Source organism: Perca fluviatilis, chromosome 6 (genome assembly GCF_010015445.1).
Source record: "Perca fluviatilis chromosome 6, GENO_Pfluv_1.0, whole genome shotgun sequence".
Classification (NCBI taxonomy): Eukaryota; Metazoa; Chordata; class Actinopteri; order Perciformes; family Percidae; genus Perca; species Perca fluviatilis.
This window is the reverse complement of record NC_053117.1, coordinates 43,829,604-43,845,604: the sequence shown is the minus strand read 5'-3', so window position 1 is coordinate 43,845,604 and position 16,001 is coordinate 43,829,604. Positions and strand designations below refer to the sequence as shown.

At 42.5% G+C, this 16,001-nt stretch overlaps 1 protein-coding gene across 5 annotated transcripts in view; it reads left to right on the top strand.

The window, feature by feature from the left end:
• Positions 1-13,208, top strand: part of LOC120560874 (netrin-G2-like) — a 35,694-nt gene extending 22,486 nt beyond the window's left edge. For all 5 annotated transcript variants that reach the window (XM_039803759.1, XM_039803757.1, XM_039803756.1 and 2 more), the window contains 3 exons: positions 7,265-7,408; positions 10,154-10,243; positions 12,452-13,208. In XM_039803759.1, the coding sequence (XP_039659693.1) occupies positions 7,265-7,408; positions 10,154-10,243; positions 12,452-12,582 (365 nt within the window). In that variant the 3' untranslated portion in view covers positions 12,583-13,208. The remainder of the gene's footprint in view (positions 1-7,264; positions 7,409-10,153; positions 10,244-12,451) is intronic.
• Positions 13,209-16,001: the final 2,793 nt, after the last annotated feature.

Genomic DNA, 16,001 nt, shown 5'->3' with positions numbered 1-16,001 from the left:
CACACTCACACGCATGCACACACGCACACACACACAGAGACACACACACACACACAGACACACAGAGACACAAACACACACACACAAAAACACACGCACGCACACATGCAGACACACATACACAGAGGACACACACAGAGACACAAACACACAGAGAAAACACACACACAGAGACACAAACACACACACACAGAGACAACACACACACAGAGACACAAACATACATGCACACACACACACTGCTGCCAGCTGGTGGACTAACTCTCACACTGTTCACACACAAGACAAACAATAAATGCTAAAAGAAGATCCCTCCCTGCAACACTTTATTGTGCACATTGTAATTCTGTAAATGAAACATACTGTAATGTTTAATAAATAAAAGCATGTAGTGTTTGTCTTGTGTGTGACGTGACATAAAGAAGAAAGAAAGAAAAGAAGAGTTGGTGGAGCCTCCCTTCCTCTGGAGAAGTCTTTATTATCAGTCCCGTTAACGTGGGGCTAACACATCTTGTTCTCTATGTTAACGATCAAAACACAATCATTACATCAGAAACTATCTGAAGAAAGGGTTTTTAATGATGATCATGTGTGTGTGTGTCTCATAGTGTGAGTGTATTATTTATATATTACATGTATTTATATATTAATGATAATCATGTGTGTGTGTCTCAGAGTGTGAGTGTATTATTTATATATTACATGTATTTATATATTAATGATAATCATGTGTGTGTGTCTCAGAGTGTGAGTGTATTATTTATATATTACATGTATTTATATATTAATAATAATCATGTGTGAGTGTATTATTCATATATTTCATGTACAGTGGGTATAGAAAAGAATCACCCTCCTTTAAAATAATCACATTTTGTTGCTTTGCAGCCTGAAATGAAAAACGGAACTTATAACTTCCAAGTGAAAGATATAATACCAAAATTACAAATTAAAAAACAGAATCACTGAGTTGGAAAAAGAATCACCCCCCTCCTAAAAATGACTTGTAAACCCAACCAGGGTATTATCATTTAATCAACAAACATGTATCAGCTGGTTTTGTTAGCTCGCACAACCTTTTTGAGCATTTCAGTCCTCGGTAGTGACACTGAACAATCAACTATGGATGGTGTAGAGTCTTTTATCAACTCCTACATCAGGCTAATATGGTGGGATCAGGGGAGAACTTGCTCAGACGCGTGTTCTGCATGCCAATAATCAATGTCCACAATTTGTCTGCATTTCGGTGCTGTGACCCATTTATTTTCAGTATAACGGCCTGCTTACTGTCGCACAAGCATAGAGTTCATTTCATTTCAATTCAGTTCAATTCAATTCAATTTTATATAGTATCAAATCATAACACGAGTTATCTCGAGACACTTTACAGATAGAGTAGGTCTAGACCACACTCTAGACCAGTAATTCCCTCAAGAGCAAGCAGTGTGACAGTGGCGAGGAAAAACTCCCTCTTGGGAAGAAACCTCGGACAGACCCAGGCTCTTGATAGGCAGTGTGTGACGGTGCTGGTTGGGGGTGTGAAGAACAGTGGCAATAATAGTCACATTAATAATGGAACAGTGACTTCAAATGGTAGTCGTAGTAGTTCATGTCACATCAGTGCGATGCAGGGCGTTACAGGATGTAGCGTGGCCCAGCAGAGCATGGATGGACATAGCAGGAAGCAGCAGTGTTCAGCAGGACGCAGCATGACAGTGCAGGGCACCGCAGAGCTTAGCAGGGAGTGCAGCAGGACCACGGCGACAGCTGCAACCAAGATCTTGGTGCCAACGTTCTCCAAGAAAATACGCTGGGTGAAAAAACATAAGGAAGCTAGGATTAGTAACAAACATTTCTGGGACGGGATGCACACAAATGGAAATAGAAAGGGAGAGAGCAGCTCAGTGTGTCAAAGGAAGGAAGTCCCCTGGCAGTCTAGAACTATAACAGCGTAACTAAGAGAGACAGGTCATAAGGAGAGGTGGCCTGTTCGGGCTTGAAACTCTCCCCTGCCGTATCGGGCTGTGCTGGCCTGCCTCCCTCTACTTTTGTTATATTATTTATCTGACGACTATGAAGAGAAGCAGGTGGGCCTGGTTAGGCGGACGCTGCAACTCCTCACTCCCTAACTATAAGCTTTATCAAATAGGAGAGTTTTAAGTTAATTCTTGAATGCGGTGACAGTTTCTGCCCCCCGAAACCAGATTGGGAATTGGTTCCATAGGAGAGGAGCCTGATAACTGAAGGCTCTGGCTCCCATTCTGCTTTTAGAGACTCTAGGTACCACAAATAACTCTGCATTCTGGGAGCGCAGTGCTCTAGTGGGACAATAAGGTATTAGGAGCTCTTCTAGATATGCTGGTGCTTGACCATTTAGAGCTTTGTAGGTCAGGAGAAGGATTTTAAATTCAATCCTGGATTTTACTGGAAGCCAGTGCAGAGAAGCTAATACAGGAGAAATATGATCTCTTTTCTTAGTTCTTGTGAGAACACGCGCTGCAGCATTCTGGATCAGCTGGAGAGTCTTAAGGGACTTATTTGAGCAACCTGACAGTAGGGAATTACAGTAGTCCAGCCTGGAAGTAACGAATGCACGAATGCACTAGTTTTTCAGCATCGTTTTGAGACAGGATATTCCTAATTTTGGCAATGTTACGAAGATGAAAAAAAGGCTGTTCTTGAGGTTTGTTTTAGATGGGCGTTAAAGGATATATCCTTGATCAAAAATAACCCCTAGATTTCTGACAGTAGTGCTGGAGGCCAGGGCAACACCATCCAGAGTAGCTATGTCTTTAGATAATGAGGTTCGGAGGTGTTTAGGGCCCAGCACAATAACTTCAGTTTTGTTAGAGTTTAACATCAGAAAATTATATCTCATCCAGGATTTTATATCTTTAATGCACGCTTGAAGTTTAGCTAGCTGACTGGTTTCGTCTGCTTTGATTGACAAGTATAATTGGGTGTCATCCGCATAACAGTGAAAGTTAATTGAGTGTTTACTAATAATATTACCAAGTGGAAGCATATATAAGGAGAATAGAATTGGTCCAAGCACTGAGCCTTGCGGAACGCCATGGCTAACTTTAGCGTACTTGGAGGATGTATCATTAACATTAACAAATTGAGATCGATCAGAGAAATAGGACTTAAACCAGCTTAGAGCGATTTCATTTCTGGTTTAGTTTCCTTGTCAAACAACTGAAACACTGACCAAACTGACATGACTGACACGGTAAAAAGCTGTCTGCTTTCTCCGTTTTCCACACCTGTGTTCCTGTGTCTGATTACCTTTATACCTTCCTAAAACAATGCTCCACCCAGTGCTCAAACATAAAACTGCAGATTAATTAACATAACATACATAGTAGCCTATACAAACAAAGTGGTAAAATGGCTCCAACAGGTGGCAACGCATTGTCAAAAGATCTCCGGGATAAAGTTGTGGACAGGCACAAGTCAGGAGATGGATACAAAAAAATGTCAAAGGCTTTATCCGTGCCTAGAAGCACAGTGAAGTCTATTATTAAGAAGTGGAAGGTATTTGGTACAACACAGACCCTCACTGGGTCAGGACATTGCTCCAAACTGGATGAAAGAGCCAGGAGGAAACTGGTCAGAGAGGGTACCAAGAGGCCTACAGCAACTCTGAAGCAGTTGCAGGAATTCATGACAAAGAGTGGTCATTGTGTGCATGTGACGACAATATCACAAATTCTCCACAAATGTGGCTTGTATTGCAAGAAAAAAAAGCCACTCCTCAAGAAAGGCCACATGCAGTCACGACTGAGCTTTGCCAAAACGCACCTTGAAGATTCTAAGGCCATGTGGAAAAAGGTGTTATGGTCAGATGAGACTAAAATTGAATTATTTGGCCCTAACGCCAAACAATATGTCTGGCGAAAATCCAATACAGCTCACCATCCAAATAACACCATTCCTACAGTAAAGCATGGAGGTGGTAATATCATGTTATGAGGTTGGTTCTCTGCAGCAGGGACTGGGGCACTTGTCAGGATACAAGGAAAAATGGATCAGGCAAAATACTGTCAAATACTTGAGGAAAATCTGCTGTTCTCTGCCAGAAAGTTGTCAATGGGAAGAAGATTTACCTTCCAACATGACAATGACCCAAAGCACACTGCAAAACTGACCACACAGTGGTTGAAGGAGAAAAAGGTGAATGTCCTTGCATGGCCTAGTCAGAGCCCAGACTTAAACCCCATTGAAAACCTGTGGAATGACTTGAAGACAGCAGTCCACAAACGGTCACCATCAATTTTAACTGAACTTGAGCAGTTCCTCAAAGAAGAGTGGTCAAATATTGCAACGTCAAGTTAGTAGAGACATATCCCAACAGGGACGGACTGGGGTTTAAAAAACAGCCCTGGACTTTCTCCCAAATAGGCCCATCATTTGGCCATTCGCCCCTAGCCATGCGCGACAGACACTAGCCAGGATGTCCTGATACTATGCCACAATACTGTAGCCTATCAGACAAGGTATTCACAGCAAGTAACATCTCAAAACCAATTATGATAATTGGGGTTTTGTTTATTAGTGAATCCTCAGCCTTCAAATAAAAACTACACTTTCAGAGATAAAGTAGGCTACTTGCTGTACGTGAACATAGGAATTAGATATATTGGAGGCGTATACCAAAACTACACTGAGAGTGTTAGTTATTATATACTATAACTATTCAAATATAAATGTATATAACATGTGTTGCTTTATGTTAAATAATTAGCATTGAATAACATATTTAATATTTTGTCAATGTCATATTACACTTTTGATTCATATTAAGGCTGTGAAATGATGAAAATGACTATAGGCCCTATCAATGTTGTCTGTGAAGGTTTCACAAACAACCACCAGAGGGGTATTGCACAAAGCCAAGATAAGGGATTAAGCCGGGATATTCAGGTTATCCTGGATGAATTTAGCTTTGACTTGGTTGCACAAAAGCAGGTTGAATTAAGCCCAGCAAAGTAACCATGGAGATTTATTCTTTGCAGCTAGCCTGGTCCAGAGCAGGCTAACAGCCAGGCTAACAGCCAGGCTAAGATTAATCCTGGAGTCTGATGTGTTAAATCAGCTGACGCTCTGATCCGAAATAAACGTGTTTAACAGTTATTCCGTTGTCTTCTGAATGTGTTCTGCTTTATTTTATTAACATGCATTACTTGTCACTATTGCTGTCACGAGTTTGATTTAAATCCTACTACTGCAGTTGTTGAGATGGTAATGGTAAAAAGTGGGACGATATGGAGGAAATGGGCTTTTCCTCCGCTGCTGTCCCCGTGAAATGTGCCCCGTGCAACATGGAGAGGCGGGGGGAGGCAGGGGGCCCTCCCACACCGTGCAGCGGACTCTAAAAGCGGACTTTTAGCATCAATAATGACGACAATGGCACCTGATCAAATGTCCTTTTTTACCAAATGGGAGTGAGAATGTGTTGGAATGCCACAAAGCTTCTTAATCATTTTATTTTGGGGCTGTCACTTGTCATCTTGGAGCTTGGGAGTGAGAAAAAAAAACATGAATAATAACATTGTTTTACAGATATGCTTACAGTGTGTATTGAAGTCACTTCTTTTTCTAGTTTTTGTCCAGTCATGCTTGTTCTGTATGAACATTAATTGTAGAAAGATATTTAGAATTAGACATAGCTTATGGAGATTTGTGCATATTTTTGTAAAACATATTCTCGCATTATGAATAAGCTTTGAAATTAAGCCTAGTCCTTATAAATTTCCCAGGAACAAGAATTATTATTTTTTTATTTATATAGTGCTTTACAGGCTACTCAAAGACACTTTACACTAAAACCAGCACATTTGGCACATAAAAACAGATACAGCAATAAAACCAACACATAAAACAAGCATATTAAAGCAATTAAAATGTGGAGTGACTAAGTAGATTTTTTTTAAATCCATACGTATTCAGTCGGTCCGCTATTGTCTGTCGGGCTTTTTTCCGTTTCTATAACGCGCTATTTCCCTTTTTGCGCCGTGATGAGTGGATCACACTAAGTAAAGCTGCGCTTTTTCATTTATCCTGGATTTCTTTTTTTTTGGGGGAGGGCGCCGGGGTCTTTGCTATTTGTTCCACAATATTGTATCCACAACCCGCCACAATAACACACAAATATGAAAAACAAGGAAAAACTGCACTCTGATGGAAGACAGACAGAAAGTGCAAGCTAGGATTTTTTGGTTACACTTTTGGTTACATTTGGTGAATTATTTAGCCCCCTTCCCTGTTTGTTAGCATGTTTAGAGTGGTACCAATGCATGCCTGATGTTTTCCCGTTTAATTCAATACCATAGCTTCATCCTAGCAGCAAAACTGAGCTCAATACAACCTCTCATATACAACCGAGTGAAATCACGGTCAACCTGCGATTCATTTCTAACGCGTTTAATGTTTCAAATTAACCAAACAGAAATTAAATGAATTAAATACGTTAAGTTTGACAGCACTAAATGGCACGACCATTTTCATAATCATGATGCACACTCATGTTGAGCTGACTATGTAATTCGCTAAGATAGGGATAAAGGCAGCCTATAATGTTTCCTGCTCCTGGCACTTACTAATATTGCTGAAGTGAAATTAACTCACGTCTAATGATGTAGGCCAACTCTTCTTCTTCAGTTTTATTTTTACATGTAGCATATAAGTGATTGTATTTGCGCCCCCTGCTGTTTGTTGTTAATATCACATTAATAGACTTTTTTTTTGTGCCGTTGGTTGGACGGCCGTTCTGGACTTTTCCAGAACGCCCAGATTGTCAGTCCGTCCCTGTATCGCAACAGACTAAAGGCTGTGTTTAGAGCAAAAGGTGGTTCAACAAAATACTGAAACAAAGGGGTGATCCTTTTTCCAACTCAGTGATCATTTCTTTATTTTTTTCTGACATGTTGGTGTTATATCTTATATATGTTATACGTTGCACTGAGTAAATACAGCTGAATGAAACAAAAACTGTGTCTGTCTTCATTTCAGGCTGCAAAGCAACAAAATGGGATTATTTTAAAGGGGGGGGTGATTCTTTTCTATACCCACTGTATTTCTATATTAATGCTGATAATGTGTGTGTGTGTGTCTCAGAGTGTGAGTGTATTATTCATATATTATATGTATTTATATATTAATGATGATAATGTGTGTGTGTGTGTGTGTGTGTGTGTGTGTGTGTGTGTGTGTGTGTGTGTGTGTGTGTGTGTGTGTGTGTGTGTGTGTGTGTGTGTCTCAGAGTGTGAGTGCAGCGCGGCTGGCAGTGTGTCTCCTCACTGCTCCGAGTCCGGTCTCTGTCAGTGTAAAGGTGGAGCCACCGGGCGGCGCTGTGACTCCTGTCTGCCTGGATACACCTGGAGAGGGGGCGGAGCCAGCTGCACAGGTACACACTGATCTACAGTCAGCTGTTAGAGTCCTGACACATCAAAGAGGCCGTCCACCGTCATTGGCCTTGATCTGCCTTTAACAAGAGACATGCCTCTGATTGGCTGTTCAGTTTAGGCAAATTAGTGCACAAGAAAGAAAAAGTTAGAGAGGAAAGCAAACAAAGGCCAACACATAGAGGCGGGGCCTGTTGCACAAAACCAAGATAAGGGATTAATGGGCTTTTCCTCCGCTGCTGTCTCCGTGAAATGTGCCCCGTGCAACATGGAGAGGCGGGGGGAGGCAGGGGGACCTTCCAACACCGTGCAGCGGACTCTAAAAGCGGACTTTTAGCATCAATAATGACGACAATGGCACCTGATCAAATGTCCTTTTTTACCAAATGGGAGTGAGAATGTGTTGGAATGCCACAAAGCTTCTTAATCATTTTATTTTGGTGCTGTCACTTGTCATCTTGGAGCTTGGGAGTGAGAAAAAAAAACATTTATAATAACATTGTTTTACAGATATGCTTACAGTGTGTATTGAAGTCACTTCTTTTTCTAGTTTTTGTCCAGTCATGCTTGTTCTGTATGAACATTAATTGTAGAAAGATATTTAGAATTAGACATAGCTTATGGAGATTTGTGCATATTTTTGTAAAACATATTCTCGCATTATGAATAAGCTTTGAAATTAAGCCTAGTCCTTATAAATTTCCCAGGAACAAGAATTATTATTTTTTTATTTATATAGTGCTTTACAGGCTACTCAAAGACACTTTACACTAAAACCATCACATTTAGCACATAAAAACAGATACAGCAATAAAACCAACACATAAAACAAGCATATTAAAGCAATTAAAATGTGGAGTGACTAAGTAGATTTTTTTTAAATCCATACGTATTCAGTCGGTCCGCTATTGTCTGTCGGGCTTTTTTTTCCGTTTCATAACAGCGTATTTCCCTTTTTAGCCGTGATGAGTGGATCACACTAAGTAAAGCTGCGCTTTTTCATTTATCCTGGATTTCTTTATTCTACTTTTGTGCAGTAAGCCCCCGGTCTTTGCCAGTTCCACAATAGTATACACAAATATGAAAAACAAGGAAAAACTGCACTCTGATGGAAGACAGACAGAAAGTGCAAGCTAGGATTTTTTGGTTAAACTTTTGGTTACATTTGGTGAATTATTTAGCCCCCTTCCCTGTTTGTTAGCATGTTTAGAGTGGTACCAATGCATGCCTGATGTTTTCCCATTTAATTCAATACCATAGCTTCATCCTAGCAGCAAAACTGAGCTCAATACAACCTCTCATATACAACCGAGTGAAATCACGGTCAACCTGCGATTCATTTCTAACGCATTTAATGTTTCAAATTAACCAAACAGAAATTAAATGAATTAAATACGTTAGGTTTGACAGCACTAAATGGCACGACCATTTTTATTTTGTTGCTGTCACTTGTCATGTTGGGAGTGAGAAAAAAAACCATGAATAATAACATTGTTTTACAGATATGCTTACAGTGTGTATTGAAGTCATTTCTTTTTCAAGTTTTTGTCCAGTCATGCTTGTTCTGTATGAACATTAATTGTAGAAAGATATTTAGAATTAGACATAGCTTATGGAGATTTGTGCATATGGTTGTAAAACATATTCTCGTCCTTGGGGTAAATTTCCAGAGGAACAAGAATTCCCTCTGCTCACTTTTAAGGCGAAGTAGACTAAATAATAATACATTTTATTTATATAGTGCTTTACAGGCTACTCAAAGACACTTTACAGTAAAACCAGCACATTTAGCGCATAAAAACAGATACAGCAATAAAACCAACACATAAAACAAGCATATTAAAGCAATTAAAACGTGGAGTGACTAATTTGATTTTTTTTAAATCCATACGTATTCAGTCGGTCCGCTATTGTCTGTCGGGCTTTTTTTCCGTTTGATAACAGCCGTATTTCCCTTTTTACATATTATATGTTTCACCTCCTCGTAAATTTCCATTAGAAGCTGCTGCTCAGCGGGTGAAACATATGCTGCACACGTCTTCTCCATTTCTGCATCAGTAAATCTGTGATCGATACCGTGGTCTATTTAAGAAAGCCGTGAACGTGCACTTATCCCAGCTATCTCCTCCTGGCTTGACATAGCTTCACCTACTTATCCTGGCTGTCAAGCTGCGCTTTTTCATTTATCCTGGATTTCTTTATTCTACTTTTGTGCAACAGGCCCCTGCTCACAGAGGCTCAAACTATTCTAATATCTATTTATGTACATTAGGAACACAAGACATCCCATAATAAACAGTCTGCTCAGCCATCTCCGGCAGTATGAGCTAGTTGGACGTCGGCTGTAGTCTTTATGATGTGTTCAGGTGCAACTTTACAGAGATCATGTGATCAATAATCAATATTTACAGAGATCATGTGATCAATAATCAATAATCAATCTTTACAGAGATCATGTGATCAATAATCAATCTTTACAGAGATCATGTGATCAATAGTCAATAATCAATCTTTACAGAGATCATGTGATCAATAGTCAATAATCAATCTTTACAGAGATTATGTGATCAATAGTCAATAATCAATCTTTACAGAGATTATGTGATCAATAGTCAATAATCAATCTTTACAGAGATCATGTGATCAATAATCAATAATCAATATTTACGGCGATCATGTGATCAATAATCAATAATCAATCTTTACAGAGATCATGTGATCAATAACCAATAATCTGTCCTCTCCAGAGAATGTGTGTGACGAGGAGAGTCTGGTCTGTCAGAACGGAGGAACCTGTGTCGACTTCCGGCGCTGCGTCTGTCCGGCAAACGCCACAGGTAAACACTCAGGGGGGGGCCACAGGTAAACACTCAGGGGGGGGAGCACAGGTAAACACACAGGGGGCCACAGGTAAACACTCGGGGGGCACAGGTAAACACACACTCTACAGGGGTGGGCCACAGGTAAACACACGGGGGGCACAGTTAAACACGCGGGGGGCACAGGTAAACATGGCCACAGGTAAACACGCAGGGGGTGGCCACAGGTAAACACACAGGGGGGGAGGTAAACACACAGGGGGAGGGGCACAGGTAAACACACTCTACAGGGGAGGGGCCACAGGTAAACACACTCTACAGGGGGCACAGGTAAAAGCCTCTACAGGGGACAGGTACACACTCTACGGGGGCCACAGGTAAACACGCTCTACAGGGGGCACAGGTAAACACACTCTACGAGGCACAGGTAAATACGCTCTACAGGGCCACAGAGGGGGGCTGATGATGTCACTGCTCAGAGGCCCGTTCCAGAAAGCAGGTTTAGTGAAAACTCTGAGTTAGTTAACCCTGAGATGAGGGAAAATCTGAGTTAGTTAACCCTGAGATGAGGGAAACTCTGAGTTAGTTAACCCTGAGATGAGGGTAACTCTGGGTTTGTTAACCCTGAGATGAGGGAAACTCTGGGTTTGTTAACCCTGAGATGAGGGAAACTCTGGGTTTGTTAACCCTGAGATGAGGGTAACTCTGAGTTAGTTAACCCTGAGATGAGGGTAACTCTGGGTTTGTTAACCCTGAGATGAGGGTAACTCTGAGTTAGTTAACCCTGAGATGAGGGTAACTCTGAGTTAGTTAACCCTGAGATGAGGGTAACTCTGGGTTTGTTAACCCTGAGATGAGGGTAACTCTGAGTTAGTTAACCCTGAGATGAGGGTAACTCTGAGTTAGTTAACCCTGAGATGAGGGTAACTCTGGGTTTGTTAACCCTGAGATGAGGGAAACTCAGGGAGGGAGTCAGTTACTATGGTAACTGAGTCTGTGAACCTAACCTGGTCGGGAGCAGGTTTTCTTCAAGAAACCTCGAGTTTCTCTCCATGAGAGAAATTCATTTCCTCATTCATTCAGTCTGTATCAGGCGCATTTTAATGCAGTTTTTTATCTGCAAGAATAAAAAGAGGTATTGGTTTATGTTAGGCAGACTATAAAATGTTTTTTTCTCAAACATGTCATATCCTTAAATTGTTGACGATCCAGTTGGTGAAAAAGCTGTATTAATTCACAAAGAGTTTACGTGGGTATTGAGTCCCGACTAGATGTATTTTCATTTCCACATAACCGATTTGAGAGGTATTTTTTATCACATCAGATATGTAGATACCTTATCCATCCTCATATCACTAACATTAACACTGTTAATGCGTACGCTTTGACTCGAGCAGCAATTTTCTCCCACACCAATTCTCTCTCTTTTGCAGCATCAGCCGCTGTCTTGCTTTTTTAACGAAATGCATGTTCAAACCACAGACAGTAGGTTCAAACCACAGACAGTAGGTTCAAACCACAGACAGTAAGTTCAAACCACAGACAGTAGGTTCAAACCACAGACAGTAGGTTCAAACCACAGACAGTAAGTTCAAACCACAGACAGTAGGTTCAAACCACAGACAGTAGGTTCAAAGCACAGACAGTAGGTTCAAACCACAGACAGTAAGTTCAAACCACAGACAGTAGGTTCAAACCACAGACAGTAGGTTCAAACCACAGACAGTAAGTTCAAACCACAGACAGTAGGTTCAAACCACAGACAGTAGGTTCAAAGCACAGACAGTAGGTTCAAAGCACAGACAGTAGGTTCAAACTCGCTGTTTGTGCTCATGAGTATTTCCGCCGACCCGTTTGTTTGTGGTTGTTACCATGGTGAATCGTAGAATCATGACTCCATTCATGCTGCCTTTTTATAGTGGTGGTGCACGCGCGTAACCCTGAGTGAACCTACTCCGAGTTGATTGAACCAACTCAAATCAGCTGTTCTGGAACCGAAAACTCAGAGTTTCCATCTCAGGGTAAATCAACTCAGACATCAGGGTTAGACTCAGAGTTTGTTAAACCTCCTTCCTGGAACGGACCCCAGGTGTCTGATGATGTGTGTGTGTGTGTGTGTGTGTGTGTGTGTGTGTGTGTGTGTGTGTGTGTGTGTGTGTGTGTGTGTGTGTGTGTGTGTGTGTGTGTGTGTGTTGTGTGTGTATATATGTGTGTGTGTGTGTGCAGGTGTGCTGTGCGAGAACAGAGTGTGTCTGAAGAAGGGCGGTTGCCAGGACGACGCTGAGAGCTCTGCCCCCTCTCTGACATCACAGCTTTACCTGCTGAGCCTCGGTCTGATCTGCTCCACCCTCCGCTGACCCCCCCCAGACCACGCCCACTGATGACGTCACACCGGGATGAGGAACAGGAAGTGACATTACAGCTGGATACACCTGTGACGTGTTGATTTACCGTTCCAAACTGAAACTAAAACATATTTATAACTAATAAGCTGTGACTCAGTCAAATGTTACATTTCTCAGGATTTTAGAACCACCGTGTTCAGACATATGAAACTACACGGATAACCGTTAGCTCGCCAGGCTAAAGCTAACGTTAACACAACTTGGTGGGAAAAGGAGAAACTGTCACGTGACTCAGGCTCCATCTCCAGCACTACGTTTGGGTTTTTAAGGTTCTGAGTTCGGATCCAAAGTGATCTCCAGTAGAAGAAGTAATCTAACAGCCCAAACCTCATATCTCATCATCATTCTGGTATACTGGACATAAACAGTTACCATGGTAACATCCTGGTATACTGGACATAAACAGTTACCATGGTAACATCCTGGTAGACTGGACATAAACAGTTACCATGGTAACATCCTGGTAGACTGGACATAAACAGGAGGCAGCGTGGAGACTCCTCCCCCTGCTCGTAGTTACCATAATAACGTTAGGAGCATGGGGAATGAGAGGGGGGAACACCAGAGCAGGGGGAATGAGAGGGGGAAAGGCCAGAGCAGGGGGAATGAGAGGGGAAAGGCCAGAGCAGGGGTAATGAGAGGGGAAAGCCCAGAGCAGGGTAATGAGAGGGGAACACCAGAGCAGGGGAATGAGAGGGGAAAGGCCAGAGCAGGGGGAATGAGAGGGGAAACAACAGGCAGGGGAATGAGAGGGGAAACAAAAGCAGGGAATAAGAGGGAACACCAGAGCAGGGGGAATGAGAGGGGGAAAGGCCAGAGCAGGGGGAATGAGAGGGGGAAACAACAGAGCAGGGGGAATGAGAGGGGGAAAGGCCAGAGCAGGGGGAATGAGAGGGGGAAACACCAGAGCAGGGGGAATGAGAGGGGGAAAGGCCAGAGCAGGGGGAATGAGAGGGGGGAACGTAGCAGCAGATATTCCTTTATAAACCAAAACATAGTGGTGGAGACATAGCCGTAGAAACACGAGTTTCTCTTCCAGCCGTCTCCGCTACACGTCATCAACACGTTCAATCTGAAACCAGCATGCAGCACTTTGTTCCATTTCCTGCTTGAACGCCACGTTTCCTCTGACCGGTGTGCAGCGAGCGGTGAGGCCACTGACCGCCCCTGACCACCACTGACTGCCACTGGCCACCACTGGCCACCACTTAACACCACTGACCGCCCCTGACTACCACTGACCACCACTGACCACCACTGACTGCCACTGGCCGCCACTGGCCACCACTGACCGCCCCTGACTACCACTGAACACCACTGATCGCCCCTGACTACCACTGACCACCACTGACCGCCACTGGCCACCACTGACCGCCCCTGACTACCACTGAACACCACTGACCGCCCCTGACTACCACTGACCACCACTGACCACCACTGACCGCCACTGGCCACCACTGGCCACCACTGACCACAACTTAACACCACTGACCACCACTGGCCACCACTTAACACCACTGACCACCACTGACCGCCCCTGACTACCACTGACCACCACTTAACACCACTGACTACCACTGACCACCACTTAACACCACTGACTACCACTGACCACCACTGACCACCACTGACAACCACTGACCACCACTGACCACCCCGCCTACAGGGAGATTGTGCCAGTTGTTGTTTTGAACTTTATGTATTTTTTACAGTTTGTTTCTTCTGCTTTTGTTTTGCTGTAATTTGTGATTTTTTTTACAATAATTAGAATAAAATAATTATTATCTTTTGTATGAAGAACTCTTTATTTAATTTTTTTAATTTTGTATTATTATTGTTGTTGTTATGAACCCAGTGTTTGAATAAATAAAGTATTTTAGTATAACTCTGACAGTATTCTGTGACATGGTGTCACAGTGAGAGTAGTCGCTCCTCTTCAGGGATAGCTCCAGTGCCCCCTGGATGTCCATTACCTTCCCATTTCCTTGTGTTGGCGTTCTAACCTCCTCAGCACCACAGAGCTGTGGAGGAAGGTCTGACATACCCCTTTTCCACCAACAAGCACCAGGTGCTGGTTCAGAGCTAGAGCTAGTGCCGGTTCAGAGTTGGTTCGACTGACGAGCCTCCAAAGAACCGGTTTGCTTTTCCACAGGCTAAAGAGCCGGTCTTACGTCACTGTATACGTCTCTTCTTTCCGTCTGCATCCGTCTGACTTACTCTGGACTTCTAGAGAGGACCATAGTGCAAGAAAGCAGCTTGTTTCCTCCTCTGACCACTCTGCTGCTGTTGTTTAATCGCGTCCATCGTGTTTATCTGCTAATTCAAAAATGGCAGTCACAAGTTTCTGTTCGTCTTGTTGGTTACGGTAACCCCGCCCTCAGCCGCTGACGTAAGCGGTTCTTACTTCTGGCCAAGCAATGATTTGGTGCTACTTAAGAACCACTTTTACTGGTTCGGAGCTGGTGCTTTGGTGGTCGGAAAACAAAGAACCGATTTGAAACTAGGCTCTGGCTCCGAACCAGCACCAGCTCTGCCTCGGTGGAAAAGGGGTAACAATGGAAGACTAATAGAGAGAAATGCTGTTAATTTAAGTTGGGCTTTTATTGTGAAGGGTGGAACCGGAAGTAGAAGCACCGTTGCCTGTGTGAGAGTTAAATAAAGTGTGTTACCGTTCACGCTGTGTCTTTATTGTCTCACAGGAAGTATTATTAACATATTAAACTCTCTAATAACTTTATTATTAACATATTAAACTCTCTAAAAACTTTATTATTAACATATTAAACTCTCTAATAACTTCTGTCTGTAGATCATTTAAGTATTATTATCATATTAGAAGACTTGTATCACGTGGACACGCCGATAGTGTTGTTGTCATTACTGATAATTCCTCCTGGGGGAGACAGAGACTACTATCAGGTCTTTAACTGAGAAATACCTTCTAATGTTTCTATGAATGAGTAAAACTAGAGGGAATATTACTCTGATCAGGTTATATATGAATATCTCCTCTGTTATCTTCATAGAAGAGACAGACTCTGGATTTGGAGTCACACTCAAAATTAAAGTGGAAAACCACACTACAGACTGATCCAACTTTGATGTAATGTACTTAAAACAAGTCAAAATGAGGCTCAGTAGTGTGTGTGGCCTCCACGTGCCTGTATGACCTCCCTACACCGCCTGTGCATGCTCCTGTTGAGGTGGCGGATGGTCTCCTGAGGGATCTCCTCCCAGACCAGGGGCCTCATTTATAAAACCTGTTACGCAAGAAAAAGTTGCGTGAAGCAGGGTGAAATTTGTCGTCGCAACATTCCTCGCAATACTCGGGATTTATAAAGACTTTCCATGCGTATAAATGTTCCCAGTTT